At 42.5% G+C, this 27,904-nt stretch overlaps 9 protein-coding genes across 10 annotated transcripts in view; all 9 read right to left on the bottom strand.

Annotated features, from left to right (window-relative positions):
- The window catches only part of LOC145705067 (acyl-protein thioesterase 1-like), a 43,321-nt gene extending 23,520 nt beyond the window's left edge, over positions 1–19,801 (bottom strand). The window contains exon 1 of the mRNA XM_081782523.1: positions 19,792–19,801. The gene's annotated coding sequence lies outside the window, so the exon portion shown is untranslated. The remainder of the gene's footprint in view (positions 1–19,791) is intronic.
- Positions 12,058–14,039, bottom strand: LOC145705071 (1-hydroxy-2-glutathionyl-2-methyl-3-butene dehydrogenase-like). Its single transcript, XM_081782528.1, has 6 exons — positions 13,869–14,039; positions 13,451–13,826; positions 13,229–13,407; positions 12,593–12,724; positions 12,329–12,408; positions 12,058–12,194 (listed from the first exon to the last, which is right to left on the bottom strand). The coding sequence occupies exons 1-3, from the start codon at positions 14,031–14,033 to the stop codon at positions 13,349–13,351; spliced, it is 600 nt and encodes a 199-aa protein (XP_081638654.1). The 5' UTR covers positions 14,034–14,039; the 3' UTR covers positions 12,058–12,194; positions 12,329–12,408; positions 12,593–12,724; positions 13,229–13,348.
- LOC145705054 (uncharacterized) lies at positions 14,072–16,370 on the bottom strand. Of its 2 annotated transcripts, none has more exons than XM_081782503.1 (3): positions 14,627–16,370; positions 14,322–14,582; positions 14,072–14,279 (listed from the first exon to the last, which is right to left on the bottom strand). In XM_081782503.1, the coding sequence occupies exons 1-3, from the start codon at positions 14,673–14,675 to the stop codon at positions 14,158–14,160; spliced, it is 432 nt and encodes a 143-aa protein (XP_081638629.1). In that variant the 5' UTR covers positions 14,676–16,370; the 3' UTR covers positions 14,072–14,157. Both variants share the same exon structure in this region; 1 of them encodes a protein (XP_081638629.1).
- On the bottom strand, positions 16,404–18,231 carry LOC145705066 (calcium uniporter protein, mitochondrial-like). Its single transcript, XM_081782518.1, has 5 exons — positions 18,015–18,231; positions 17,766–17,972; positions 17,485–17,723; positions 17,315–17,442; positions 16,404–16,665 (listed from the first exon to the last, which is right to left on the bottom strand). The coding sequence occupies exons 1-5, from the start codon at positions 18,111–18,113 to the stop codon at positions 16,541–16,543; spliced, it is 798 nt and encodes a 265-aa protein (XP_081638644.1). The 5' UTR covers positions 18,114–18,231; the 3' UTR covers positions 16,404–16,540.
- Positions 18,249–19,622, bottom strand: LOC145705064 (very-long-chain 3-oxoacyl-CoA reductase-B-like). The gene is made up of 5 exons (XM_081782516.1): positions 19,500–19,622; positions 19,015–19,439; positions 18,711–18,973; positions 18,568–18,604; positions 18,249–18,524 (listed from the first exon to the last, which is right to left on the bottom strand). Exons 1-5 carry the CDS (start codon positions 19,547–19,549, stop codon positions 18,454–18,456), a joined length of 846 nt encoding a protein of 281 aa, XP_081638642.1. The 5' UTR covers positions 19,550–19,622; the 3' UTR covers positions 18,249–18,453.
- LOC145705065 (uncharacterized) lies at positions 19,636–20,972 on the bottom strand. Its single transcript, XM_081782517.1, has 7 exons — positions 20,875–20,972; positions 20,750–20,807; positions 20,635–20,704; positions 20,522–20,589; positions 20,346–20,479; positions 19,952–20,304; positions 19,636–19,908 (listed from the first exon to the last, which is right to left on the bottom strand). The coding sequence occupies exons 1-7, from the start codon at positions 20,940–20,942 to the stop codon at positions 19,835–19,837; spliced, it is 825 nt and encodes a 274-aa protein (XP_081638643.1). The 5' UTR covers positions 20,943–20,972; the 3' UTR covers positions 19,636–19,834.
- A 13-nt stretch (positions 20,973–20,985) lies between these two features.
- LOC145705080 (uncharacterized) lies at positions 20,986–21,659 on the bottom strand. Its single transcript, XM_081782535.1, has 3 exons — positions 21,322–21,659; positions 21,210–21,277; positions 20,986–21,165 (listed from the first exon to the last, which is right to left on the bottom strand). Exons 1-3 carry the CDS (start codon positions 21,605–21,607, stop codon positions 21,097–21,099), a joined length of 423 nt encoding a protein of 140 aa, XP_081638661.1. The 5' UTR covers positions 21,608–21,659; the 3' UTR covers positions 20,986–21,096.
- An 89-nt stretch (positions 21,660–21,748) lies between these two features.
- On the bottom strand, positions 21,749–23,885 carry LOC145705057 (uncharacterized). Its single transcript, XM_081782508.1, has 4 exons — positions 23,549–23,885; positions 23,339–23,500; positions 22,064–23,293; positions 21,749–22,014 (listed from the first exon to the last, which is right to left on the bottom strand). The coding sequence occupies exons 1-3, from the start codon at positions 23,844–23,846 to the stop codon at positions 22,323–22,325; spliced, it is 1,431 nt and encodes a 476-aa protein (XP_081638634.1). The 5' UTR covers positions 23,847–23,885; the 3' UTR covers positions 21,749–22,014; positions 22,064–22,322.
- A 30-nt stretch (positions 23,886–23,915) lies between these two features.
- On the bottom strand, positions 23,916–27,030 carry LOC145703189 (BRCA1-associated protein-like). The gene is given in 10 exon segments (XM_081780514.1): positions 23,916–24,033; positions 24,610–24,634; positions 24,740–25,470; positions 25,473–25,640; positions 25,687–25,971; positions 26,013–26,094; positions 26,142–26,304; positions 26,413–26,433; positions 26,502–26,598; positions 26,646–27,030. Coding segments are annotated over 10 exon segments (1,671 nt in total). The 5' UTR covers positions 26,716–27,030; the 3' UTR covers positions 23,916–24,004.
- Between the last annotated feature and the right edge of the window lie 874 nt (positions 27,031–27,904).

Here is a 27,904-nt window from a genome sequence, read left to right as displayed (position 1 = left end):
GCTGAGATCGGCGTAGATGTATTTACCGGAGACTCGTACTTGACTTCGTGCTTATCCTCTTCTTCCACCTCTGTCTTTACGACTTTCTTTTGATCGCAGTTTTCTTCTTGTGAGAGCGGCATGGATTCTGCATTTTGTTGCTCGTCGACGCTTTCTTCAGACGAGATTAAATTTAACCGCAGCAACTCGCCCATTGTAGTCGACGAAACATCACTGCTACTGCTGCTTTTTTCGCTACAGATAGACAAGGTCGATCGTTTCCATTGTTGGTCCATTTCCGCGGCCGCTTGAGCACCAGTCAATTTTGGGGATTCATATTCGTCGACATCAGACTCGTCTGTAGTAATTGAGAGTCGTAATTGTTCCTGTTGACCTCGACTTGCAGGCACATCGAAATTAATTGACGCGTATGTCGGTGGACTATCATCTGGAATAGTTGGTCGTCGCTCCGGCGGGGTATCCTCAGACAACGTTGTTGTATCACGAACAATAGAACCATCTAAAGTATCGCCTTGTCCTTCAGATGCTTTCTTTTTCCGAAAGGAAAACATTCGAAAAAAGGAGCTGCTTTTAGAAGTGCTTCTGTTGTTAGAACTAGCCGTCGACCAATTGCCACGGCTGTCGCTTTCATCGTCGTCTGTGTCTCTGGAGCGATTGTTTAACCAACTAAAACGACGAGGAGGTGCGCACTGCTTTGGTGTAACCGTAGGCCGTGGTTTTTGTTGTTCTGAGGAAGTCTGAGATTGAGTAGTGTTTGTGGGCGGCGGCTGATGCTCCTGCTGCCTTCGCTCTTCCATTTCAATCTGTTCCAACCGCCGTTGAAGTCGCTGCTGTTCTTCATGTTGTCGCGTTTGTTCTTCCCTTTGGCGACTCATTTCCCGGCGTTTTCTTTCTTCCTCATTTACCAAGCGCTGATACTGAAGAGTACTGTTGGCATTTTGCTGCTGCTGCGCTTGAAAATAACGATCGTCTCGCCGCATGTGTCGAGTAGATCGGTTAGCTAAAAAAGTGTTAAGTTTTTAAAAGACAGTGGCCAAATATACCTGCATATCGGCCGCCGCTGAATTCCCCGTGGTAAATACGGCTGCCACTTCCATATCGGCTACTGTTGCGGCTAAATTGGACAATCTCTTCCAATATCTCGCCCGGGCGTCGCTCTTCTCGGCAGCAAGGAGGACAAAAGAACAAAAGGCGTTCGGCTCTTCGCGCACCCCAAATAATCTGATTTTCTTGGCCCCGTTGATTGTTGCAACAACAGTATGCGACAAAATCAAACGGAAAAAAAATCAAATCCAAAAAGAAATCGCGAAGTTGACGACCCCAGACACGGATGATTTTTGGCAATGATTCGTGGCGATACTTGTATTTGAGGCACATCACCGGGCAACATCCAAGAGCACAGAAGACCGCAACGATGATCCACAGAATTCGTAGAAAACTAAAAATTCCATTAGCCGTAATCACGTGTTTTGGAATTAAAATAAATTCCGTGGAAAAATTAATAACAATTTTTGAGAATTATGGAAAAAATAATCCGTAAACAAAGAAAAAGTTCAAAAAGATTAAGTCGATTATGTTTTCCATAATATTTCATCGGTATATAAATTCGCGCTCAAAAGATTTTATCTCATTTCCGAATTTTATATTTGAAAATAAAAATTGAAATTGCATGGTATCAAAATTTGCTAGGTATACTTTGATCGCATGGTATACTAAAATTGCTATGTGGCACCTAGCAAGTTTCCAAATTCGACCACATTAAAAATTATTTTACATAAATTTTACCTATACCATGCAAAAAAAAGTGACATAGTTCTCAAGTATACCCTTATATTTCAACATACATTGATTCATTTTTGTTTTCTTCCGGAGAGATTGTTGAACTTTTCCATGGAATCGGTGAATTCGTGGAAGTAGGTGTCTCGGAAGAGGAGGAAGGCACTGGAGGTGGTCGTATTGTAGAGGGTCTTTCTGTAATTTCATTTGTTGTTGTTGTTGTAATCACCTTCGGCGGCGTTGTAGACGTGCTCGTAGTAGTTGGTAAAGTGCTCGTCGTGCTTACGGTTGTTGTCGTATCCAGCGGTTCTCGGCAGTGCTCGCTATAAGCATGACCTAACTCGGGGTCGCAATAGGCCTCATGCGGAATCCACGGCGAGCCATGAACTTGAAGACAATCTGAGAGATCATACGAGCCGACAACTGCGACAACAGTCGCAAAAAGAACACGCCACTGACTCAGTCCCATCGATTATCTTAAGATTTAAAAATAATATTCAATTTGAAATTTCTTTTTATGGAAAAAACTTGAACAAGTTTACGTCATAAAACAGAAATTTTTCTTATTCTTCGTCAGAAGAGCTGCTGCTGCTGACCAAAGAAATGACGGCTTCCTTGAAGGGGTCGGTGACTGGGAAGGAACCCTCGCTGACTGTGTCAAGTGCATCGTCGAACTGCGAAGCTCCAAAGGAAGAACGAGCCGCGCTTTTTTCGACGTTCTTGACCTTCTTCTTGGTCTTCTTTTTGGTTCGGGTCTGGGTTGCGGGAGAGGAGGTCGAGGTCGAAAATGGCTCGATAACCGCGAGATCGCGACGGTGTTCTAATTCCGAAGAGAAAGACGAATTTCGACCTGGCCCTGCGTCGCTGGTCTTGTTGTCAAGGGCATCGTTTTCTTTCATTTCAAAAACGTCAAAATCGATCATGTTTTGGAACAGGTCGTCCAAGACCTTCTCACGTTTTTTGATGGCGAATTTGACTGCACCAACGTGATCCTCACATTGGTTCTCCTCGCGCAAGTGGAAATCGGCAAGGCCAGCGACGATTGGATCTGCAACGCCAAACTTAAAATTAAACGTTATTTTTTGTGCGTTATTATTTGTACATACCAAATTGAGGAAATTGAGATCCTCGGTGGGTGGCAAAGTGGCATTGCCGAACAAAAACATCGCCACCAATTCATCGGTAACCCCAAATTTGAACTTGGTGAAGAGGGGTGGAAGGGCGTCGTAGACGGCATCCATTGCGCGAATAAGCGCCATTTCGCCGATTTGCGCTTTTGTCAAATTCTTTCGGCGATAAGACGTATTGACCCCGATTGAGCGATTAAGGCGCTCTTGAAGCTCAGCAAAGGTCAGGATCCAATGCTCTTCCTTGGAATCTGTAGAGTGCCGTTTCTTTGCCTCGAGATGGTAGACAGCCGACATGCAGTCCGGAATTGATCGCCAGATCCGGAGCTCAAGCGATCGTTCAATAGCGCGTAGTTGCTTTGCGCACGGAGGCTGCTTGATTTCATCACCCATGCAGAGGACTTTGAAGGTCTAAATTTTATAAAAATGGGGTTTTTCATAAAATAGTACCTTCTCGTTGGCCATTGACGCTTCTAGAGCGTATGGCTGTTTAGCAGTTGTCGGAATGAAACCCGCCGCAAGCAGAAACATCGCCTTGTACGTCGCGAACGAGGTCGTATCCGTCGAGGGCCAGGGGAAGACCGTTTTGGCGCCAAGAGCATTCATCACATCGACAAGCTTGCCGACATGTCCAATAAGCTCATGTTCGTTGATGTTGACCAGGCGCCAATCATCATCGCCAAAAAACGCCCAGATGAAGAGCTTTTGGATAATGTAACGCCCAAAGAGGTCCTGAGCGAAGACAGGATAGAAACTGCCCAAAGTTTTCCACGGTTTGCGTGGCGTCTCTAGAATACCATACGGCGGGTAAGCAGAGTTAAATCGAGGGCCGTCGCTATTGTCGTTTGCAAGCAGATGACGGAGTTGCTTGCGTTGTTCTGTCGCCTTGTCGGTGGTCTTGGCAATCTTGGCGAGTTGCTGAAGATACCAGCCAAGTCGAGTATCGGCAAGTGACGCTGGGATTCCATCGCAAGTATCCACCGAAGTCGAGAAGATGCGCTGGAGGTCCTTGAGCGTCAAATTCCATCGTTTGGGCTTGTTATTGATGGTGCCGGCGGCGTCGCAATCTTCTGTCCAGTTCAGCTCGAATGGAGCGCGTCGCCCACCAACAACGACGTGCGCGCTTGGGGTGGGAACTGGGTTTTTTGGAACATTTACCGTTGGCCGCGGAAAATGCATTTGGCCAAGGCCTTCTTCCAGATCTTTAACAGCGGTCGGCTCTTCATTGACCGTCTCTCGTAGCTGTTTTGCCTTTTCGCGAGCACTTTGAGCTCGCTCTTTGTTTTTCTTGGCGCGTTCTTTTTGCGCTTCTTCTTCAAGGCGGATGCGGCGAGCTTCCTCTTGCTCTTCTTTGGACCAAACGTGACCCATGGAAATACATGGTCCGACTCCAAGCACCGCATCATCGAGCATATCGCCAAAATAGTGCTCAGAGGTTGGCGACAATTCGCGGCGAGTTCGCTCCTCGTTAACTCCAGCAACAGTGGGCGCTTTCGTCACAATGATAGATCGTGACGCCGAAGGTGACTTCTCTCGCTGCGGCTTCTCAGATCGTTCCTGGGACGATTTGCCAACCAAAAGCGCGCGGATGGCTTCAGGAGTAACACGGCGTCGACGTCGGCCACGACCGCGAGGAGATGCCCTGATTACCAACGGCAAATCGTCAAAGCCAGGTCGACCGGAAGATTTGAATTCGCTCGACACTTTGGATTCTTAAGGGGGCAAAAATGATCTTGATAACGTTAAACTTCATTATCATTTTTTGCACCTTCCTATGTCGGACAGTGGCGAAAGAGGCGGAGGAGAGACAGGATTGATGTACTCCTGGAGGGTGCGTTTTGGCTTTGACTTGGGATTGGCAATTGCAGCCGTGGAACCTGCATCCAAAGACTAAATGAGTTATATAAGAAAAACAAACACCGTCTCTATTTTACCTTGTTGGCGGGATTTGCGTTTTCATCGGCGACATCGTCAGAGCCACTCTTGCTGCGAGATTTCGTGTCCGCACCGTTGGACGGCGGCAAAGACCGATATCCACGATATTTGGGATACGTGAACATCCTGAAATTGTTATTTTTGGACACTGGTCAGTGCGACACATCAAGCTCAAAATGTACAGTAATAAATGTGCACTAAGTGAGCGATAACTGGACAGTAAATAAATGGCGAGAAAATCATTTCTCGCCAAAGTTTTCCTTGAGCTCGTCAATCATTTGTGCATAGCGAATGTCCGGGCCGGGCTTGAAAACATGTTCCGCTGGGACGGCGTGCATCATTGCAGTTCCTTCTACATTAGCTGTTAAATTGAAATTTGTAAAAAGACAAACCGTTATGAGCCGGATTGAAGTATTGAAAGGGGAAGAGCAACCCTTCGTTTGCAACGACTTTCGGATAATCGTCAGCGGGAGCAGCAGTGGCAGTTGGCTTTTCATCGATGCCAAGAATGGCCAGAGCTTTCTGTTTCTTTGGCGACGGGGTTTTTTGACGAATCTGTTTTTTCTTGAGCGGCGATTGCTCTTTCACCGCCTGCTCAATTGCCGCATATTTTGTAGGAGTGAGCTTGAATTCTGCGGTGTAATAACCGCACAGCAACGAAGTCGTCAGCCTTGGCGGATTTTTTCGGACCGCTAAACAAACCGGTTATTCATATTTTCGCCGTTTTCATAATTTACCGTGAGCAATTTGAAGCGCCGTTTTCCCATAAAGAGTAGCGCGTCTTTGGGCACGTTTGATGAGTCCTCGTTTCTTTTTCTTCTCGGGCGAAAGACGAGGCGAAGCAGAGCTTGGCGATTTTCGACCAGACGACGTCCGCTTGCGTTTTCCGGCTAGGAAACAAGATTTTAATCGACATAAAGTTGATTTGTCGCTTACCTCGGTACTCAAAGATAGGGGAGCATTGTGGCACTGTTTGCAATGGAGCGCCGCGCGTGGCCTTTCGCTTCGATCCAATCACCTTGCCCAGGAGACTGCAAACGGAAATAATTGTTATTTTTGTTTTGATGCGAAAGCACCTACTTTTCCCCTTGTTTTGCCGCCTTTTGCATCAATTTGATGGCGATAGGAGATTGAGTAGCCATTTCCATGGCATCCGCGAACCGTTTTTTGGAACGGAAAATTGGCGTATCCGGCCTTGGGGTCTTAGCCTTCAACAATCGATCCATACTCCGCTACGACGTCTATTGATAAAACAAATTGACAAATAAGTACAGATACTATGCATTTAATTACAAGCGGATGGATTAACAAAGGATGAAACATAAATGCGTGATAAGTAAGCGTACAAATTAACAAGCAAATTTACGTTGGCGAATTGTAGAACTGATTGAAATAGATCCAACTCTCGACGCGCCAGAATCGAAACTCACAATCGCACATTTGAGCAAGCCCCTGCATTTCCAACGGAAGATCAAGATTCTCTTCCTACATTTATGTTAAAATCCATATACAAAAAGCAAAGATTACCTTGTAATTAGCGATTGTGAAGATGATCTGTTTTCGCAGCCAATCGTTTAGCATGAGCTTTCGATAGTTGAAAACCTTTTTGGAGAATTTGACGGGAAGAAATGTCGTTTTGCCAAACTGATTTGATGTGAATGACTGTTTCTGTGACATTTAGCACTTACCAGCTTGAAATGATGAACATCGAGAGCGCTCGTCAACACCTGTTGTCGTTGCTGCTCTTGACGTTGAGCTAAGAGTGTTTCCTCTTGCTCAGTGCCCGATACTCGATAATCGTCGCTACTCCATGACATCCTAAAAATGTTAAAATGTTTTTATCTTAAAGATAAGGTGAGCTTCATTGACAAGTTTAAAGCCGTAATCGTTTGTCGGTCAAAAAAGTGAGATTAAAAAGGACGTTTGAAAAAGGAAGAAAAAGCTAGATCATTTTTTCAGTCAGTATAAAGTTAGATCATTTGGGAACTTGTGGAGGATAAGGGCACGTGAAATGGAGCAAACGAGAAATTTAGGTCAGTAAACGTCAAAAGGGATAAATGATTATAAGTGGCTGATAAGCAGCAAAAATTAAATGAAGCAAATTTGGTGGCGACAGGAAATACTAGTCAGGAACTTGGATGGTTTGAGAAGTTACTCAAAGAGTAACAATGGTGGCGGCAGGCTCAGTAGCTAGATATAAAACAAGATTAGAATCACAAAAATAAGTTTGAAATTCGGACCTTGTCGAGTGGAAGGGTCCGAGCGCAAGTTGTTCTCTCCAGAGCCTTCTTCGGATGCGTCTTCGTTGTCGTCGACGTATTCAACGACGGAGGCTTCAACACCATCGGCGGAAGCTTCGACGCCATCGGCGGAGGCTTCAACGAGAGCTGCAGTCGGGCCAACTGTGGCCTCGTCGCCAGCGACGTCAACTGGCTCGTCTTGCTCGTTGGCCGCTTCAATCACCCCGGTGTCAGCATCGTCGCCGTCAAGGACGAGCTCGTCGACCATCTCGGCTAACTCGTCAACCATGTCAAAGGGGCTCGATCGCGGCTCATGGAAGCCAGCGTCGCCAAAGTCCTCTTCGATGCGACGATTAGCGTCCAGAAGCCCTTGAAATCCTGGCAAATTAATCAAATTTTTAAATTTAAAAGTTTACCTGGTTGCTTGGAGATGCTCGTAAAGTCGCTGTTGGTGGCCCATTTGGTAGAGACGGTCGACGTGGTGGAGGGAGCGGAGGTAGAGCTAGCGTCATCCATGTTGGCGCCTTCTTCTGCTTCGGAAACATCGTTGCCATTGAGCGAAGGAGGCGATTGAGAGAGGGAGATGCTCCATCGGCCGTTGTCAACGGCGAACGCACACTGGCAGTCGCAGATGTTGCCGACTTCCTTGCACTCGTCGGTCAAAGATCGGCGCACTCGTCGGTCGTCGACCAAATACGATCGCCGTATGCGAAGAAGCTCATCCTCTGGCTCTTGGATTACGGGTGGTGTTTGAGCGCCATTTCTATAAAACCCATTTTAAACTGTCCTTCTTTGAAAGAGCACTTACCGAGGATTATTTCCAGGCCAGCCGATGCCATAGGTCGACGGCAAGCAAGCGCGACTAGCAGCAATAAGGATGTATATCGCTACAGCAGCGATTGCAGCAGTCGCACAGGCCACAGCCAAGCATCCAATATCAAAACGCGGGGTACAACCAAACATCGTTTTCTACAAAATCGATTAAAAATTGAAAGAAATCGAAATTTACTTACGATTTCGGTGGTGGTGGTGGTTGGAGCTCGAGTCGGCGCTGGAATCCGCGCCGTAGTGGTGGGCATAGAAAGGACAGCTCCACCTGCTACGTTGACGGGCTGAGGAGGGGCAAGAGAAGTCGGTTTTTCGGTCAACAAGCGTTGAGAAACAGGGCTCAACGGAGACTCGAAATGAGTTGTTTCAGGCAGCGTCGAGCCTGGAGCAGCAGTTGTTGTAGTTGCTCCGCCGGTGGCAAGTTCCGCGCCAAGCACCTCGGAAGTTTGAGCGGCATGCTCCTCGTGAGAAGCAGCGGTGGACGTCATTCTGGTGAAGGACGGATGTAAGGGCATCGATTCTCTAATAATCTCTGTAAATACGGGTTTTTGAAAATCGATTACCGTGGAGTTCGCGGACGAACAAATTGGAACTCGTCAGGAGCGTTGACAATCTCCTCTCGCCAGACTGGTAGAGATCGAAGTGAAGTGGTTGGGCTATCCGCTCGTCGGCTGCCACCAGAATTTCGGTGATGGCGCTGGTGACGAGGGGTTGAAGGCCGAGAATCTGACCGAGCCGATAGTTGTTGCTGGGAACGAGCGTTCGGCGGATCCATCAGAAACATGCCCTTTATACTTGATTATCTGAAAAATGAATCCCCGTTAACTACCGTAAACACTCGATTTACAGGGTGCTGAGAAATGAAAAACAGATAATCAGAAAATAAAAGGATCCCGATCAGCGGAATTTCTCTCAAAAGCCGCGACTTTCTCTTACGATCAGCAATTTTTCTAACAATCGGCAACTTTCTCTTTACGAAATTAAAAAACGCCGGCTTCGAAAAATGCGAGATGGGAGAATAAGCGAGCGACAGGAGAAGATTTTCAAAATCTCGAAACACGATTTTTCCGATTTCCAGACGCACGCGTGCGCCGCCGCTACTTCTAGACTTAACACTCAACCTGCTCGTCGACAATTTTCATTTCGAGATTTCAACTAGCAAGATGCGATTAATCACGATTTACAAATAATGACACGTAGACACAAAAGTTCAAATTTTGTAAAAAAATTTTTTTATTTCTAGAATACAAAAAGTTCTTATTTGACAAGCAATTATTTTTTACAGCTTGTTAGATGAAAAAGATGGTGTTTCTTCACCTAAAAGCTTGAGCACCAGTTTTCTTGACCTTGAACAGAGCAGGCAAATCATCTGGTCGTCGTCCAGTGACTCGGAGGGGCGAAGCAGAAACTTGAGCGTGTCCATACTCGCCATTCTTGAGGTTGAAGACAAACTCGCTGGTCTCGAGAAAAATGGCGGTTTCCTCGAACTCGAGCTCGGCGATGAGTGCAGCCAACTCTTTGTTTCTGTTCGCCAAAACCTGTTCCAAGATGTTGACGGCTCGAGTGAGTTTGTCGGGCACTCGATTGACTAGAAAGATTTTTAGTCAAGAATATTTAATTGAAAATTTGAAAAATAAAACTTACTGCAACTGTCGTAGTGCATATAACCGTAAGTAGTTCGTCCCATACGGTTACTAATGGGAGCGAAGAGCCATGGAGTCGCCACGTCGTTTTTCCAGTCCTTGTAGCGAAGGACTTCGGTGTTGGTCTTTTCAGGATCTTTTGTAAAGACCCCATAGGTTACATCAACATGGGCGGCTTTTCGCTTCGCCAATTCGGGATCACCGTGCTCAGAGCCAGCGACAGACAAAGAAGAAAGATCGTCAATGCGATGGTAGAAATGATCCCGCTCAGGATTGTCACCAGGTCGGTGGAAGCGGGATTCTTCGAGGAAGTTGCCTTCGCGCTGTCGGTTGGCAAAAACCCCAGCTTCAAACTCGTCTCGAGTTTCGCGCTCCTCTTGTTCAACGTCGTTGAGAAGAACTTGGGTTCGTAGAATAGCATCCTCGTCGAGACACTCGTCCATGTCGACCAGGGTTTCGTCGCCTTCAACGTTGCCCGAAACGAGGATAGTTTCATCAGCGCCAACATCTCCAACTGGAGCATCGAAGTCGAGATGTCGACGGAAGCGACGAGGAACGTCACTCTCATCGACCATTCTCGGGAGAGCATCTGGAGATTCCAGAAAAGTTTGGTCATTGTCGGCACGGGGCTTTTCAACACGACCAGCGTTGCCACATCGCTTGACCGTAGCCGTTGACTGTAATAACGATACCATGTCCAAAAATAAATGCACAAAATTCTTACCTTTTTGGTAGCCTTCCTTGCCATCGTGAAATGCCGTTTTTTGCTCTTGTTAGTTTGCGTGTCAAACAAAAACTGATTCGAATGCAATTTTCAGCCCTTTATATAGACTTTGCTGAGAAATAACAAGGCGTTCTAGAATATTTGAAGTTTATTTTTCGAATAATCAGTACAGAAAAAACTTGTAGAAAATCAAGGAGGAGACGTTGCTAGTCTACAGGTTTAAAAAACTGCGCACAAGTAAAAAGGGCGAGAAAAGAAAAGATGATTTACATTTATATTTTTCATCACCATCTTTCATATAGTTCTTTTTCATATAAATTTCTCTAAATAAAAACAGGTTTTTTCATTTTGTCTGTAATAGACCAAAGTTACTCATTTTGACATTTAACATTTAACACGAAATAGACGAGAGCATTGTTGTAAACTTACTAAAAGAAAATTGAAACTAAACATTTAGTGTTAATCAAAAGTTCATTCAAGCATTTCACTGGTAGCAAGACCAGCAAAATAGGAAAAAGATCGAAATTTCAACAGATACAAAAATCAGTCCTCCAATTGTCAAACTGACAAAATGGATCAAAAGCCCTATCTGACAGATTCCCATTAACGTTGTTACGTCGGTAAGAATGTAGAATAAAACTATTGGTAAAAGATACACTGAACACTAAACACAGAAATGCCTATCAAATGAAAAGACTTTGTACCCCAAGCTGCTCAGCTTGAGTGATCGTCAATCGTTTCTTCGTCAATTTTTTCCGCACCGTAACTTTCATACCGAATTAATAAAGCAATCTCTGCGCTCCTTCGATCAAGATCAGTTTTCATTCCTCGATTTCGGATTAAAGCACAAAGCCAAAAATAAAACTCATTTCTGAGTACTGTGTATATCGTTGGCTTTGTACCCGTACAAAGTGATTTCTTCGATTGAGATCTTGCTTTTTAGCGAGTTGAGAAACGCGCCATCATTTACTCGCAACTAGAATCAATGCTCCACCACACTCGAATATATGTCGACGCAGAGACTTTTATTTACAACTTTATTGAGAGATTCATTTTTGTTGATTTCATATATGATCAAACTTAAAGGGGGCCTAAAGATCAATCGAGTTGAGACGCTCGTTTGAACTTTCGTCTTTCTATGGGTTTGACCCTATAATCGACACTTTCTTCACGCAACTTCCGGAAAATCAAAACTGGGACATTAGCCATCAATATATCAATATGTGGTGGCGCTTTCGTAAAGCGTATAAAATATGATGGAACACGAGTTTTATCACAAAAAGATGAAATGATTTCAGAGAAAGAATGAAGGTATATTACAAAATTGATGGCTTTTTAATAAACTTTTTAAAATGAGACGAGAACAGCGATAGGCACACAAAAGTTAGAGTATTTGAAAATGAAACAAAACTATCGATAGTCATTTGATGGAACAAAATTCCCTTTCCACTGCTATTGAAAATAAATACAGTAAAATGCTATAAAAAGCCTGTAATCTCCTGACTCTTGTTTATTCGACAGTTGTAAAATACGCAAAATGCAGAATCCGCTAGAATTTGATAGAGTTATGGATGAACTTGCCCTGCGCTTGGAAGCATTTCATATATTTTATCATCTTGAAGACAACGATGAGAACGTCTACATTTCATGAATTTTTGTTTTATTTAGTTGTGTTTTATGTTAAAATGAGAGAGAAATAAATTGATTAATTTTCTACGAAATGTGTGATATCCAATCTTGCAACACAGTTTCATTTTAGCATCCCTTTTTTGTTTTATTTTTGAGTTGATTTTAAGTGCTAAACAGTATTATGGCGTAGGAGATACAGTTTGCTCAGACGACAAAAATTGTGATTCATCTAGACGATCTTTGGCAGCATGGGATGAAGTTGGTTGAGGTTGAATTGAAGTATGAGGTTGATCTAAATTTACTATTAGCTACTGCATCTGCGATTAGTTTTGGTAGAGCGCATTAGTGCGTATCAAACCCTTTTTTTACAAGTTAATATTTGAAAGATTTAGGGAAAAGAGAATTATGATTTTTAGGTTGAGGTACCTTTGTAGCTCTCAGGTGAAGGGACGGAGAAAAACTTAGATTCATTGGAGTCGGCGGCGTCAAGTTGAAGAACCATAAACCTAAAACATGATTAGTTGAATATGTAAATATCTTATTAAAATGAGTTGAACATAAATATAAAACCAATTTAGGATGGAAAAATCGAATTAGCACTAAAATGATTTTCAACCCTTTTTTACAATTTAACCTTTTTTCATACCTTGAAAAGATTGAAAGAAAACCAAGTCGCGGTGTATAACTTACGTAAGCCGGAAGTCGATCGAATCTTCTAGAAGCGCGCTCACGTGAGCCCATCGTAAAGGTTAATCCGCAGCTTCGAGCACTGGTCCACCGGCGCCACTCGCTCCAAGCCATCAGATCAGTTTCTTCGTTTTACTAAAAATGAATTTTAGCCCAATTTTACTAAAAATAGTTTGTTTGACCCTAGGACGATAACATCGGCAGATTGTATTAATTGCAGACGGCGTACCAGTTGTACCGCACCTGCGCGCTGACATTTAAGATGCAAAAATTTTTTTTTCGAGTATCAAAATTGCAAAGTTAAAAACCAACGAGAAAAATGGCTACCAGCCTTATCAAAGTTGTTCTCGAAAGTATGATACTTGGATGCTGCTTTTGCTTACTTATGTCCGCTACTTTTGCCGCTGTTGTCTTTATAGTTATAACTAACCTCCCACCCATCTACAGTGGTCAAGAACTTTACCCTCACCGCTACAAACCATAAACACTCTGCTAACTTACCAAATAAGGAATAAACAGAAATAAATTATTCGACCAACTTAAAATTATCAGTTTTAACAGACTAAGAAACAAAGTTAGCTCAACCCTTATTTTGACCTTCAACCCTTTTTGACCTTGATCCCTTTTGGGTCATCATACCATGAGTTCATTTCGATCTGAAGAGCAAAAGTTGGCCATCGCGTCGCCTCGGGCCGTGAGTGCCAGGGAACAGTGCTTCATTTTCAACAGCCAATGAGCGTCAGAGAAAACGCCAGAACATCAGTCACTACTATAACTACTCTCGTCAGCATTGATCAAACCGTTGTTGCCAGTCATGTCTTAACAAACTTTTAGCTCAAAATACCCAGGGATGTCATTTACCCGTTCTGACGTATCCCGGGTGAATGATTCCAACCGAAACATCGACTTTTTTGAAGTCATGCTTTAGCGATGTAGCCGCTGCGTTCAATGCTGCTTTGGACATTCTGTAGCCATACATGCCTCCAGAACCGTTATCAGCGATTGATCCCATTCTCGAAGTGATGACATTGAATTTAGATCCAGCTTTGAGTCTTCCTTCAACACCCTTCGCAACGCGGAGCGGACCGATGGCGTTGACGTTGAATTGGTTGAGTATTCCTTCGGAGCCAGGGAGATCGTCAAACGACTCTCGGTTTAGGACGCCAGCGTTGGCGACGACAATATCGAATGCTTCGGGAAACGTGGAGTTGTTTTTGATCAGTTCAACAGCTTCATCCTAAAAAATTATAATACGCGGTTTAGGTCTTTACCATTTTACCTTGCCGACGTCAATGTTCTCAATAACAGTGACATTCTTGACTTCTTTTAGACTATCAGATGCTTTTCGACAAGTCGCCCAAACAGAGTCACCGCGAGCAGCAAATTGTCGAACGAGTTCGAGCCCAATGCCACGGTTAGAACCAACGATCAAAACTTTAGCCATTTCTGAAATGTACGAGTTCGGAACTATTGTTCTAATTATTATATTGTCTGTTAATATGTGGAGGCAACTCTAATTTATAGGAACTAAAAGGGTAAGTGGGCGAGTTCGGGAACTAAGCATGTTTTTAAATTGAAGTTATTTCCATTGGCTGTGAAATAGTTAGGCAGTCGATCGTAGCTTTGGCATCGAACTGAATTTTGAAGACTCGGCCACTGTGCATTTCATTAGCTTTGTTCTGATTCAAAACTAAAGTAGAGTAAATGATAATTATTTCAAGTCTGATTCAACCTCTGAAGCAGACTTCTTTGAGCACATCTTCGTTTGTCCAAGGGTTATTCTTTGAGAACCCTCGCTTGAATTTAGCAAATTTGGCGAATGGGTTTATTCCATTGTACTGCTTTGGAATCGTGCAAGCTTCAGCAACTCGTCTTGCATGGCCAGTTAGCTCTATTCGTATAATCGGACAGGTAATTTGCTTCAATCTATTCGGTAAATAGAAAATATCTTTGTTGTCGACAATTGCGGGTGCGCCACAGTCAATAAGCTCTACTAAAATTCTCGTTGATTTCAAATATTTATTCTGTTCGATTTACCTTTCGATTTGAAGTCATCTCTCTCCAGCACAAGCGCTCTGTAATACATGAATTTGTCTTCAGTGACTAAATTGGTGCGAACTAATACGAGCTCATCCTCTTCTTCGACTTCTAGATCTTCTTCATAAATCCGATCTTGGATTTTTGGTGGAAATCGGTCTGCGTATTGAGCTGATGTTTTTGACCTTCTTCTCGTTTCTTATATGGATGCTGAAGAACAAAGACGGCCATCAAGTGATGTGTTTGCACGTGGCAAATTTGAATTAGTGCCGAATCTTCGAGAATAGAATCTTCTAGTGTCGGCAGGAGTTCTCTGATCTTGTTTGATAAATTATGGAACTGGTGGGATGACATTTGAACTTCGCAATCGAAACTGTGGCTGAGTGATTCAGAGACAAGCCACGGCGACTTTTTGGTGATCTTCTTCTTCAAATTGATGAATTCGGCTGGTTTCTCCGGGTCTATTTCGTCCTCACTGTCAAGGAAATTTAAGAAATCTTCTTCGTTCTCCTCAATCTTGAAATCATGGAGGTGAATGGCGAACTTGAGTCCAAGGCTTCCAAAGGCTTCTCCTCGCTTATATTGCATTTTTTTCAAGTGATAAAATTCTTTATGATAAAAGTTATAATCTTTCGGCCATCCAGCTGTTACTGAAACAATCTTCTTTGGTTCCAATAAATGTTTTTTTGTATTTTTTGGAAATCTTCCAATAGTTACGAATGGGGGAATGTTTTTTGGATGCAACTCTTCAGGAAGCATCTTTAGCTTGCTGCATTCAGGATGATAAATCTTTCCAGAGTCGATGTCCATCGCAATCACTGTTTTCTTGTCATTAGCAAATTTTAATATCTTCACTCGCATCAGAAAAGTTTTTTGAGACGTGTAAGAGGTGAATTCGGCAGCTTTGTAGCACTCTGATTTATCGTCAAGTTGTCGATCTTCCATATCTTCCTCAACGATGGGATCCAGTTCCTTCCATAATCTACATAACAACTCAGATATCGCCTGTGATCCATAGGTTGTATTTGCAGTAATCCCACAATAACGATTAGTCTTGTCAATATAGATGATTTCGCCTTCGACCTCTTGGTTGAGTCCAATAGACTTCCATTTGCGCATCCAATCGAAGAGTATTTGGATTCTTCCCCAATGGCCTTTCGTGAATTTTGGAGAAATAGGCGGCATGAGTCCAAAAGGAACTGGCTCGATTGGTATATTCAAGATGGGAGAACCGGGAGGGATCAGATAAATCTTCTCTGGGTAACAGAATTCAATTTTCTTTTTGAAAACAAGATAAACTGGCAACTTGAGTATTTGGTTTGCAAACGATGGTCTTGAATTCAAAGGAATCAATCCACATGACCATTCTCCGTTCAAAAGCACGAGGACGGCTTCCGAAGGATATGGAAATCTTGGAGTGTTAGACCTGACGGTTGAAATGGCTTCATCGAATATTTTTACGATTTTTTTACGAGTGAGATTGATAATATCGATTTCATTTGCATTGATGCTCCATGTTGATTCTGCTTTCTGTTTTTTGACCGCAATGCTCATTTTCTTTTTCTGATCCTTTGCCGCTCTATACGCTGCAAAATTGTACGCAAGGAAGTAGTCGTCGCGAATTTCGTGGGGAATCTCCCCATTTAGGTCCCGATTTCCTTTCCAGCGATTATCCACAATTTCTGCGAATGCAAAAATGCCTTTCTCTTGGAAATAAATGTCGGTTCGGCCATTCATTTTCTTTTGCTCTATAATTTCATTGTTGACAACTTTATGATCGAACAAATTTAGGTGCATTAAAAAGTAAAAGAGAGTGTCTGGAATTATAAACAGGAAGAGGATAAGGTAGGCAACAAAGAACTCATTCTGGGAGGAAATTTACAGCTGGGAAAATTGAAACATAGAAGCTTTAGGTTAATAGAGGTCAAGTGTGGCGTCGTTGCGAATTTGACGGATAGGAAGTTGAAGTCGAAGAGGATCACGAAGTCGGTGCAGTTTATTGTTGATCACATGAAGTCGGCGCATTTTTTCGTTGTACTCTGAAAATTTATGAGAATCTTAAAATAGAATAAGACGATTTTCAATAAGGAATTCTGAGTGAAATCCTTACCCCTCTTTTTTATTAGCTCATTTGAAAGAGCGTAAAAAGTTATGCCAGATTCCACCAAAAAAGGATGAAATTTTTGAAGTTATGACGTCATAGCACGTGATTGAAGTTCCAAAAGTACCTTTTCTTCCGGACATCGGCGTTTCCGACTACTCTAAGGTACGCAGGCATGCGATACATGAAAATGATCGTCTTGTCGAGCTCTACATCGGCATCCAAGTCTCAAACCTTTTCATCCCTTTTTTCTCGAAATCAATATTTTCAGCAAACAGCTGATTTTAAAAAGGGATGGAAGAATAAATTACAAGGGTTGAAACCAAGATGCCGATGTAGAGCTCGACAAGACGATCATTTTCATGTATCGCATGCCTGCTCAGCTAAGAGGACTTGGAAATGCCGATGTCCGAAAGAAATGGTACTTTTGGAACTTCAGTCACGTGGCACGAGGTCAATATTTTGAAAATCTCTGGAATTTTCCAGTGTTTCTAGTGTAACTTTTTACGCTCTTTCTAACAAGCCAATAAAAGAGGGGGAGAAGGATTTCACTCAGAAATCCTTATTGAAAATCGTCTAAAACTCACCAGGAATATCGAGAGTAAGAGAAGGTGCCATCTTATGGGTATACAAGAGCTTAAGTCGCTGCTCATAGGAATCGTAATTAGGCGCAGTTTTAGAGAGAACGTAAAACCCATATAAAGCAACAGAGGTACTATAAATTCCATTACTACGACAATTATATGCCTTTTCCTACCCATAAGTTATGAAGTAAGTGACAGGTTCCATGATGTCCCAAGAGTACTCCCACCAAGTGAGGCGAGCGAGAGCTGACCACTGGAAGACCATGTAAGCCAGAATTCCGTATTGGATGGCTTTCGTTTTTGCTTCCACTTTTTGGACTAGTACATCGTTTGCTTCAAAGAAAGGTTTCATTTCTTTCATGAGAGCTTCTTTTTCTTTCAGAAGTTCTTCTTCTTTCTCATGTTGTTTCGCCTTGAATCAGTTTTGAATTGATTTGCACGGTTTTTGAGTTACCTCAATATTCAAGGCTGTGTAAATCTTGGCTACTTGATATCTCATCTCGTTAACCCCATTATCGGCCGGGACTGATGGCGAGTAAACTTTTTCAGAGACTTCCATCGGGACTTTGATGTTGTATTTTTTCTTGTTGAGCTCCAGATCGAACTCTTTTAAAAGAAGCAGATGACAAAATGAGGTAGATTTTGCAAGGCGTTCGCCGTTCTTTAGAAAAACGCTAAGGTTATTTATTTGTTAAGGAATTACCGTTGTAAAGCAGTCAGCTTGATACACTCCTCCATCCGTCTTCTGAATGTCTCGAAGAAGAGATCCAACAGTTCCTGTAACAGGCTTGCAGGTGAACATCACTGGATCACCTCGAGACGGGAGTGGCACGGTCAAGATCGGGTGCCCATGTTGGTAGGTTAGAGTAGCCGACTCAAACCTAACGCACAAGCGAAGGTACCTTTGTCTCGACAGAATCATTCTGAAGCATTAAGAGTAAGCATTGTATATTTGTATTTCATTTCATAAATAAATAATCAAGAAGAATGCTTCTAAAATAATTGACCGTTAACGGATTTGGTAATTTTATGAAACACGACTCTTGCACTTCATTTTATCGAGGTAATATTGTTGAATCGTAATTATTAAAAGAATTTATGGGCAATCAGTTTTAAATTAGATAGCACGCAATGTAGTCAATTTATTTTCCTCTGCTTGCTCGCTGCTTGAGCATTTTTCTCCGTACAAACCAGCCAATTGCTTTTTCTGGTACTGAAAAGACACTTTATAGTGGGAAGACTCTAATCAAACTTACTAAAATTAGATAGCCAGCTTTGCATAGCATGAGGTGCTGTCTTTAGGTTTAACACTTGTGTCCTTCGGGTGTTTGTCTAAATTAAGGCGCGAAGAGGCTAAATTTCAAAAAGAAGATAAGTCAAGATCAATTAAACCCTTCGCATAGCCGTGAGTTGTCACGAATCTTCCAATAGTTCCAAGTGCTTGTCTTGTGTATTCTTCGGCAGAGGGAATCATCGTGGTGTAGCTGTAGTTATGCTGAAGCTTGTTTTGAGTCAGTTTGGTAGCGACGTAGTAAGGTTTGATAGATTGGAAGTCGACCCCAGTGCCCGCGTATTCATAACTCATATTTATTGCCAATTGATCAAGAAGTTTCTTTCCCGCTGCATATGAGCTTTGAAATGGTGTTGGCTGAGTTGAAGAGCCTTTTCGATAAAATTAGAAAAGATTAATCTGATGGTCAAACCTGAAGAAACATAAACAACAAGACCAGATTTCCGCTCAACCATTTTTGGAACAATCACACGGGATAGCTGCGTCGCAGAAACCAAATTTACATTGATGTGATCCCACGACAAATTCGGATAGTCTGCGTCCATTTTATGGATCATCTGCGGAAGCGGATACGAGACACCAACAAAGTTCATAAACACGCCAATGTCCAAGCTAGCTAACTTCTTTTCAAGCGCTGGATAGTCAACATGCCCAGCGAAGTCCGCTAGAATCTCAATCGTCTGCACTTTAGAGTTGATTTCTTTCATTTCGGCCGTAAGTTTGCCGAGTTTCTCACGATTGCGACCGATCAGAACGAATTTGTCTATTTTCCGGCACATTCTCAGGCAGTAAGCTTTTCCTATTCCGTCTGTGCATCCTGTCATTACAGCGTAGCCTCTTTAAAATTACATTATGTAATTTACATATGAACGCGTGAAAAAAGGCTTATTCTTTTACCCGTAAGACGCGAATTTCTCATCATCAGGATCATTAGCCATCTGCCTCATTAGATAAAACTGGGTAACTCCAACATATACGCCCCATAAAATGCCAGCTAAACCAGCCAAAAAGACCAGCCCCATTCTGAACAAACCGTGATCGTTCGTTTATCGAAATTGATCTTTATTTAACTCAAACAGAACTTCGGAACAAACAATTGGGGAATAAATAAGGAGAAATCAAAGCCATGCAGCTAATGAATTTAGCTGCACGCACTCATCACATTTTGTTGTTGTTGAATCACGGGCACATCTTAGACAGTAGTCGTTTCTTTTTCTATACATCGTATAAAATCATGTTACATCGTCTCGATCGAAATTATAGCTTTTGCATGTCCTTCTCGCAAAGTTTCTCGAACTCGTCGGAGCTTGAATATATTATGACTAACGATAGGGACAACTAATATTTACTTTCTTCCCGCCGCGCCAGCGAGTCCAACTCAAAGGGAATGGCAAGAATCGCCCGGCTAGACAAAGCCGCCGACTTATCGATTTCGATACTTGTCACGGTGTGTTTGTAGACAAGTCCGTCATCGTTGACGTTGAGATGGGAAATGAAGGTGTATACTTTTGGCCGACCAGCGGAAAGAAACTTCAATCTCTCTTCACCATGAACGGTCCATTTGAATTCGAGAATACCGAGCCGCGCTTTGATATCGGAAGACATCAAAGTTACAGTTGGATTGGAGAGTTCCGCGGTGACGAATGTCTTCGCAATTTCGACACCGCCACGGAGACTTTTGACGCCGTTGAATTCTCGGCGACTGAATTTTTCATTATTTAAAAATCACGTTTTGCGTTTTACCTATCGAGTCCATACTCAATCACAAGTTTACAATCCTTCGTGTAGATTGTATAATCATGATGAACGTAAGCAGGATAAAGCAGCTGAGGAATCTCTTCTCTCAACTTTTGATGAAGCTTGTGCAGTCGGTGCTCCTAGAAAAGATTGATTCAAAGAGCATCAAGCACTCAAATTACCTGATCGCTTATTCCACGTCGCTTTCGACTTCGCCTGGCTTCATTAGGATCAGTTGTTGAAAAAGCATCTAGTGAATTTCATTTGGTCTTGCAAAGATGTAAACGAAACAAACCTAGGAGCTCATCAAACTGCCTCTCCATTGACAAGAGCTCGATTTGATCTTGCTTCGCTGGCACGAGCTCCTGAAATCATGATGATATTGAGATCGAGGAAGAGAAAGTGCGAACCTGAGATGGCGGAAAATGAAGAGATGGTAACCGACTTGTTTTTACAGGTTGCAAACCTTGATTGGGATTTACGCAAATAAAGCAAGAAAGAAATAAGCAAATTCTATTCTGTTTAACCCCTCCCTGCGGAGCGATTCACTGCTGCTCTTCGCTTGATTCGAGAGGCATTGAGGATGCCTCGTTGAGCCGACATAACACGATTCAATCAAAGATAACTCTGTATCTCAAGAGATATTTATTGAAGTTTTGTTTAGTTTTTCAATTGTGAATTAATAATTCATAATTATTAAGTTGGTAAGGCAGTGAAATCGTGCTGTACAAAAGATATTACAATCGTGATTTTTTTCTTAGGGTTTGCTTAGATTGTGCTTGGTTGGGTAAATTAGGGCTTCGAATTTTTTGACATCTTCTCCGAGCTAAAGTGGAATATTAAATATTCGACGAGAATTTAAGATCATACCTTTTTTAGGTCAGCGTCGAATTCTTTCTTGCGGGAAGAGAAGTTTTTATTTCTGTCCGAAAGATTGTCTTGAGTAAGGTTATTTAAAAGAGAGTTTAAAAAGATCTCTTACCAAGTTCTGTGAGCATGTTGCGTGCATCACGAGTAAAAGCGATTTCACTACCCGAGTCGTTCTGATTTTGTCGGTTTAGTTTTCTTTTCTTCGCGTCCGGCAAGCCTGTTTCGGAGTTTCCCCGCTTGTTTGATGTTTCATTTGCACTCGCAGGTGGGGGATTGGACGCGGGTATATTGATAGAATTTCGAGACGGAGACAAAATTCTAGCGATTACAGGCTTTGGCGCAGGAGTGATATTTGTTGGATGAACTATCGCCATGCTTGGTTTCGAAGCTGCCTCCATCTTAGGCTTCTCTGACTGAGACTGTAAAGAGATCTTCCTAGGTTAGTTTACGATGGTCGGTTATTATAAATCTGTATAATACAGAGTCCATATTACAGATTACGTATTTCTATCCTAAATTTTGACCCAACAGATGAAGAATCAACAAAATAGACCTCTCCTTGGAAGGAAGTTGGTCAACGATGGCTCCGTCACTATCAACTTCGGCGATTTCCACGGGCTCGGTGACTGCTGAAATAGCTTCAACTCCTGAATTATTTCGCTGGTCGTATTGTTTCTTTAGCTTCTTGCATTCCTGTTTATGTCTTTTCCAGTCCTTACACTGGCATTGTCGGCTGCAGTAGAAGACCTTGCAAGTGGAACAACGCAAGCCTGGATGCTTTCTACAACCGATAGCTCTGCAGACTCTAAATTAATGAGTTAATTATTACTTTTGAAGCAATAATAGACTTGTACCTTTTTTCTTGTGGCAGCGTCTCAGAGCTAGTTTTACTGGATGGAGTCTCAGCTGGAGGCTTTTCTGGAGATTGAGAGCAATTGGTCAAATCAATAACATCGGGAACAGATTGATGGCTTCCGTTCAGAGAGGTTCCACGCGATGACATTTTCGGAGAGTTCATATCCTTGTAGTGCGCAGCTGAAGTGAGAGGAACATCGTCTAAGTGCATTGTTACTGAGGCAAGGATTGTCTTCGCTGGACTCGTAACAACTTTTTCTAGATTTTTCTGAATAGACTCTGAGTCTGCGATCGCGCCTTGCTCTTTCTCTGGCAACGGAGTTGAAATTGTCGGTTGAATGGACACTTCTTCCGAAATTTTTCCTCATCTTTAGTTTCAGTCTCAACTGGAACAGTTGCAACAGCAGATGGCTCAGTTTCCTCTTGCGCCTCTCCGTCGTCTTGTGGAGGCTTCGCTGATTCAGATTTTTCAGGCTCGGCTGAGGATTTATCGCTGTTCTTTTCAGGTACTTCTGCTTCTTGATTATCTTCCTGCTGATCTTTTTCTTTTGATTCGGCCGCTGACTTGATACCGTAGTCACTTGTAGCGGGCGTATCTAGCTTGTCCAAATCGATGGGATTATCCGAATCATCCATCTTTTCCAGCTCCTCTAAGATGGTCAGAGGTTTCTTTTGGGAAGATCCTTCCATCACTTCTTGCTTGACAATGAGGCAATCGCTCTCAGTGTCTTGTAGTGCAGGAATCGCTCGCTTAGTCCTCTTTCGCAATTTTCGCTTCTTGACTTTTCCGCACTCTCGGCGAACACAGCTGTCACAGTCTTTGTCATGAAACTGGAACTCTTCCTCGATCGCGTCTCGCTCCCGCTGCGTTTTAACTGTTTCTTTATTCAGCTCATACACCTTGTTCCAGCCAAAGTAGATTTCGGACTCATCACTGGGCACGGTGCGCATTTTCTCCCTCATATCCGCGATGTTCTCGAGGTAGCTCTTTGCATTTTCATTCGGGTTGTCAGCGAGGCTCTCCTTCAACGACTCGTAAAAGGCTTGCTTCGCAAGTTTGCCTACGTTCTTCGATTTCTGACGCCGTGCCTTGTGCAAAATATCGATGACGTCCTCCTTGACTTCTTCGTCTTTAGCCCAAGGACCTTCATTGCCATTGACTTCAGGAAGTGATCGAATTCCCTTGTAGTCGACGCGCAAAGATGGATTGGCACCGTGCTCGAGCAAAGCTAAAAAAATGATCATTTCCAGAGTAAAAAAGTCAATGACTGTACCAATTAGAGGTTCTCTTGGATCGGCGCATTTCCCGCCATCGTCAAGTAGCCAAGCAATTGTGGACATGTTGTGCTCGGCAACTCGATCAGCTTTAAACCCATATTTTGCATAGAGATTGATTATTTTCTTCAGAACAGGGCCTTTCTTTTGCTTCTGACACGCTAGAAAGAATGAAAATATTACCAAATAAGTAAGAACGAAAATTGTACCTAAATGAAGAGAACTGTGCTTTCCCTTTGTTTGGAAAAGCTTCTCTAGCATTTCTTGGTCTTCTTTATATCGTTTAAAAATAATCTTTGAACTTGAAAACGGTTTTCTTCCGATGACAGCAAGGTCGAGAATGCTCATGTTGCATTCAAGCTTGTCCGAAGCCGAGCCGCCAGGAAGCTGCTGAGAACGGGCGCTGAAGTCACGCTGGAAATTCAATGTCGATCTCAGCATATCGATATCGCCCTTGAAAGCAGCGCGCCGCACATCAGCAAGGTCTTTCTTGCTCGCCGCCTTCATTTTTATCCCGACCGAAACGAGGTCTATTTGACACTGTTTAGTTCTAAACAAGAAACATTAATCATGGGAAAAAACCTATCCGTGAGTTTTTTTGAAGAAATAAGGTGATCTATGACATGTCACACGTAAGTACAGTGAAGATTTTTCTTCTCTCTATGTTATTTGCGTCGATTTTTACGAACTCTTCCTTGGCCAAGAGCAGGGTGTCTAATTTGGACGGACAAAATTGGATCGGATAGTTGGATTGGCCTATTTTGGAAAATAGCCGGAAATTGGTTGGATCTGGCCCCGGTTTTTTGTTGGATATTTCGGATTATTGGGCATTATTGGATAGTTGGGATAAATTGGAAATCGGGGCTAAAATGGGCAAATTGGCGGCCAAAATAAATTGGAATACTGGTAAATTGTTGGGCAACCAGCCGAATCAGCCGATTTGATCAAATTTTAACCAAAAATACTCCTAGATCCCAAAGAGCAATTTTTAAAGTCCTTTTTTTAGTTTCTCGGGGAAGAAATAAGATAATATAAATCGGAAATATTTTTGGGAAGTAAACTTTGTCGGATTTTTATCGGATTCGGATTTTTATTGGAATCGGAAAATAATTGGAAAATTGGCTAAATTGGGGAACTTCAAAATTGGCAAATTATTGGATTATTGGGCTAAATTGGAATTGGATTGGATTTTGGCCGGATCAAACCCAAAAAAAAATTATTGGCCGGAAAATGGCCGGCCAGACCCGAAAATTTTGTCCAATTTAGACACCCTGGCCAAGAGTGACACTTCCACCCTGAAAAAAATAATTGTTAGCGGTTCACTCCAGCTTTTGAAACTAAAACAAGTCAAATCCAACGCCAATTCGATAAGAATCAAAGCCTTTGGCACTTTTTTCTACCTTGAGTTCGTTTTCGTTATTGATCGTTTGCAGCGCCTCGAGATGGAGCATTAGATCTCTAATAGTAGCTGATTGAGAGGCGTTTTCTTCCTCCAATGATTTAATTCTTTTATCTTGCGCCGTTCTTGTCTCGACCATGCTAAGAGTCATCGAACGCTCATTCTGCAACTCCGTAGACGCCTTGACTGCTTTTTCCGTCGCCGATCGGAGTCGTTTTTCGTAGCTTTGTTTTTCTTTCTCAAATTCGTCCTTGGTGACAGCGCGGGATTTCAGTTTGTCGAGCTCTTCAGTGATCTTTTCGCATTTTTCTTGGTGCTCCTGATCTTTCTGCTTCAACTTCTCTTCCCAGTATTTTCGCTGTTCCTCCAACTGAACGCTGAAGAATTTCAAGCACTCGGTTTGAATTTTCGCTTCCAAATCTTTCGAATTGACCTTCGTCTCTACGATTTTTTCCGAGCTTTCGTTCGTGACCAGTCGGTGGACGAAATAATCTCCAGCGTAGTCCCAAACTCGATTGTCGCTCAACGCCATCGCGTAGTTATGAGAAGTGTCCAAGTAGTGCTGCTGAGCGTGTTCTTGTGTGTATCTCCCGCAGCCAATGTTTCCGCAAACGAGACAAATCCATAGATCTTCTTTTGAATTGCAAGAAAGACAGGCATTTCGTTCGCTTTCCTCACTCGACGGAGTTTGCGTATATCGACAAACTGGGCAAGTGGAGTCTTCCCATTTTTCAGACATTGAGAGTGGAAGGAATGATTGCAAAGAACGGTCAAAACGGACTTCACCGACTCGTCCATTCGCTCTAAACAAATCGTACAAGCAGGCAGCTCGGTAAGATTCGGTAACGGCCAGCCTGCGCCTTCTCCAGCGTGAAGCAGTTCCACTTTTCCCACATACGCGACTTATGAAAACCTTTATTAATGTTTTATGTGACGACTTTTATTTACCTTGGCAAGTTTCTTCTAACAGCGAGTTAAATTTCTGCCCATTAATTGAGTGATAAAAAGTATCAGCACTTTGTTGCTCGTCGAATTTTAAGAGGACCATGTACTGATTCAGAGATTGGTCGCGCACGATCTTGATGTATTCCATTTTCTTATCGTAATTTCCGAGAAAACGGAGCAGATCGTGCGTGTCTAGATCGACTGGAACATGGACGAGCAGGAGCATGTCGCTAGGGCCTTCCTCCGTGATATTGAAGCCGTAGTTTGTCTTGTACAAGTGAATCAGCCCTTGAACTGATTAAAAAGGAACTTGGGTTGGGGAAAGTTACCGTGGACAGATTCTATCGCAGCATTTCCGGACATGAACGGTTTTCGGTCGGTGAGTTCGTGAGTCACTTTTTGCGATGAATTCTGAGAGGGAAAAGATGTTGAAGATGAATTGCTTGAGCTTTAGTTACCTTGAGAGCGTCGGCATAAGTAGATTCTAAAGGAAAATCGACGGATTCGATTGAGTACTCGACGAATTGCCGAGATCCACGCATTTCTTGAGACTTTTCTTTGTCATTCGAGGACATGATATTCACTGTTGATTCTTTTCTAGCTCGGCGGGGTTTCATAGGACTAAAAAGAAGCAAATGAAAATATGTGGATGGCGTGATGGAAAGTTTAGTTGTAAGTTTCAAATCAGAAATCAAGAAAATGCATCTTCAAAACTTAACGAAAACTTACTTATCAGAGCATTCTTGGAGACTTAATTATTATGTAACAGATGATTATCTAATGACCAGGAGGATGAATAAATTTCCATATATATTTACCTCAAATCAAAAGCGTCTTGCTGAAAACTCTCAAAAATTTCGGCTCTTTCTATATTCTGCGCGTTTTTGAGCGATACAGGAGCACAGTAGTGAAATTCTACAAAACAAAAGCTGTGAAATGATGCGTTCAGTCTCTCGACTTACTATTAATTCTAGTGTTTACGTCTCGCGTCTCAAGTTGAAAAACAATCAGACTTCGGAGTTCTTCGTTCATCTAACTGGAAGGTATAAAAGTTGCTTCTTGACTTCGGTTTTCGTTCTTTTATTTTCGCGAAATCTCTAAGAAGTCATGAAAAATAAACGCATCCAAATTTTTTATCAAGTGTGACGACAAATGACTCCTGGTTTGAACTGAAGTAATTTTCAGCTTTCTTGGGAGCGGCCAATCAGCGCGCGATGAGAATCTCTACCAGACCATTTCATGCATTTCCAGAATCGATGCAAGAAGCCAAAAATGACTAGAAATGGAGAATCAAGCAAATTTTCATCAGCAACCAAAAGAAATAAAAAGCTTGAAATTCTGGAAACAAAAATAAAAAAAAACTGGATACCGCTAGATCTGAGTCACTCGACAAGCCAAACGACCTGATTGGCCCTTCCTACCATTTCTTCAATCCGGTATCACTCCATTTTTTGGCTTAAAATGGGTATCGGAAATACAGAGAAGAACAAGTTCAGCAAAGCCCTCGCAAAGGCGAAATCAATTCTGGAGGGTCTCGTCAAGATTCCTGGCTACACGGACAGAAAGATCATCATCAAGCAATTTCTACCAGACGGTTCCGATTCGATCAAAAGAAGCGTTAGAACTCCGTTTGCTTACAAATTCGTCGGCAAAGACTTTGTTGAGAGAGAAATCGACAACAATGAGTAAGTCAATTGATTACACTTATTTTCATTATTTTATCACCTGAATGTTATTTGTCGTGTCAAGTTTTTTCTGGATATTTTTTTGCTGGGCTCGGTAACCTGCGTAGAAAACCCGAGTCAGGGTCTGAAGGAGGTGAAGCGATTTCTCTTATATTACTTATGGAAAATCTCTGCGGCTTTTGATTTCACCTCTTTCAGACCCTGACTCAGGTTTTATACACAGGTTGCCGAGTCCAGTGCTTTTGGGAACGCACTTATCTAACCCGCGGCCCAATCATAAGCTTTCCTCATTTGCCAATACTGGCGACAAACCTTCTCTTTCATTTTTTGTATTCATTCTTTGTGACGAAAAATGGAGGTTGAACAGCATATGCGCTATAGCTAGGGAAACTCGATGAAAAATGAGCTTTTTTTCTGGGCTTAGTAGGGGGTCATATAATACAGTTTTAGAAAATCCAGAAGCTAGGGATCATTTTGACTATTTACAGTAAGGGGTTTGACTCATGCCCTGGGGCGTTTAGGGACGTCTAAAGTCC

This window comes from Oikopleura dioica, chromosome PAR (assembly GCF_907165135.1).
Source record: "Oikopleura dioica chromosome PAR, OKI2018_I68_1.0, whole genome shotgun sequence".
Lineage (NCBI taxonomy): Eukaryota > Metazoa > Chordata > Appendicularia > Copelata > Oikopleuridae > Oikopleura > Oikopleura dioica.
This window is presented reverse-complemented; position numbering and strand designations above follow the sequence as displayed.

Coding starts and splice junctions, on each gene's coding strand:
- LOC145705071 (XM_081782528.1), bottom strand. CDS start 14,033: ATGGCTAAAGTTTTGATCGTTGGTTCTAACCGTGGCATTGGGCTCGAA. Junction 13,827..13,868: donor AGAACATTGACGTCGGCAAG/GTAAAATGGTAA, acceptor ATAATTTTTTAG/GATGAAGCTGTTGAACTGAT. Junction 13,408..13,450: donor CCCGGGATACGTCAGAACGG/GTAAATGACATC, acceptor AAGTTTGTTAAG/ACATGACTGGCAACAACGGT.
- LOC145705054 (XM_081782503.1), bottom strand. CDS start 14,675: ATGTATTACAGAGCGCTTGTGCTGGAGAGAGATGACTTCAAATCGAAA. Junction 14,583..14,626: donor AGATGACTTCAAATCGAAAG/GTAAATCGAACA, acceptor CGAGAATTTTAG/TAGAGCTTATTGACTGTGGC. Junction 14,280..14,321: donor CAAAGAAGTCTGCTTCAGAG/GTTGAATCAGAC, acceptor ACTCTACTTTAG/TTTTGAATCAGAACAAAGCT.
- LOC145705066 (XM_081782518.1), bottom strand. CDS start 18,113: ATGTTCACCTGCAAGCCTGTTACAGGAACTGTTGGATCTCTTCTTCGA. Junction 17,443..17,484: donor ACTTACTTCATAACTTATGG/GTAGGAAAAGGC, acceptor TGGAATTTATAG/TACCTCTGTTGCTTTATATG. Junction 16,666..17,314: donor TCTTACTCTCGATATTCCTG/GTGAGTTTTAGA, acceptor ATAAATTTTCAG/AGTACAACGAAAAAATGCGC.
- LOC145705064 (XM_081782516.1), bottom strand. CDS start 19,549: ATGAGGCAGATGGCTAATGATCCTGATGATGAGAAATTCGCGTCTTAC. Junction 19,440..19,499: donor GAGAAATTCGCGTCTTACGG/GTAAAAGAATAA, acceptor GTAATTTTAAAG/AGGCTACGCTGTAATGACAG. Junction 18,525..18,567: donor AAGCTGGCTATCTAATTTTA/GTAAGTTTGATT, acceptor GTGTCTTTTCAG/TACCAGAAAAAGCAATTGGC.
- LOC145705065 (XM_081782517.1), bottom strand. CDS start 20,942: ATGTCGGCTCAACGAGGCATCCTCAATGCCTCTCGAATCAAGCGAAGA. Junction 20,808..20,874: donor GCAGCAGTGAATCGCTCCGC/AGGGAGGGGTTA, acceptor AAATCCCAATCA/AGGTTTGCAACCTGTAAAAA. Junction 19,909..19,951: donor GCTGGCGCGGCGGGAAGAAA/GTAAATATTAGT, acceptor AATATATTCAAG/CTCCGACGAGTTCGAGAAAC.
- LOC145705080 (XM_081782535.1), bottom strand. CDS start 21,607: ATGGAGGCAGCTTCGAAACCAAGCATGGCGATAGTTCATCCAACAAAT. Junction 21,278..21,321: donor CAACATGCTCACAGAACTTG/GTAAGAGATCTT, acceptor ACCTTACTCAAG/ACAATCTTTCGGACAGAAAT. Junction 21,166..21,209: donor TCGACGCTGACCTAAAAAAG/GTATGATCTTAA, acceptor ATTCCACTTTAG/CTCGGAGAAGATGTCAAAAA.
- LOC145705057 (XM_081782508.1), bottom strand. CDS start 23,846: ATGAAGGCGGCGAGCAAGAAAGACCTTGCTGATGTGCGGCGCGCTGCT. Junction 23,501..23,548: donor GCACAGTTCTCTTCATTTAG/GTACAATTTTCG, acceptor CATTCTTTCTAG/CGTGTCAGAAGCAAAAGAAA. Junction 23,294..23,338: donor TCCAAGAGAACCTCTAATTG/GTACAGTCATTG, acceptor TCATTTTTTTAG/CTTTGCTCGAGCACGGTGCC.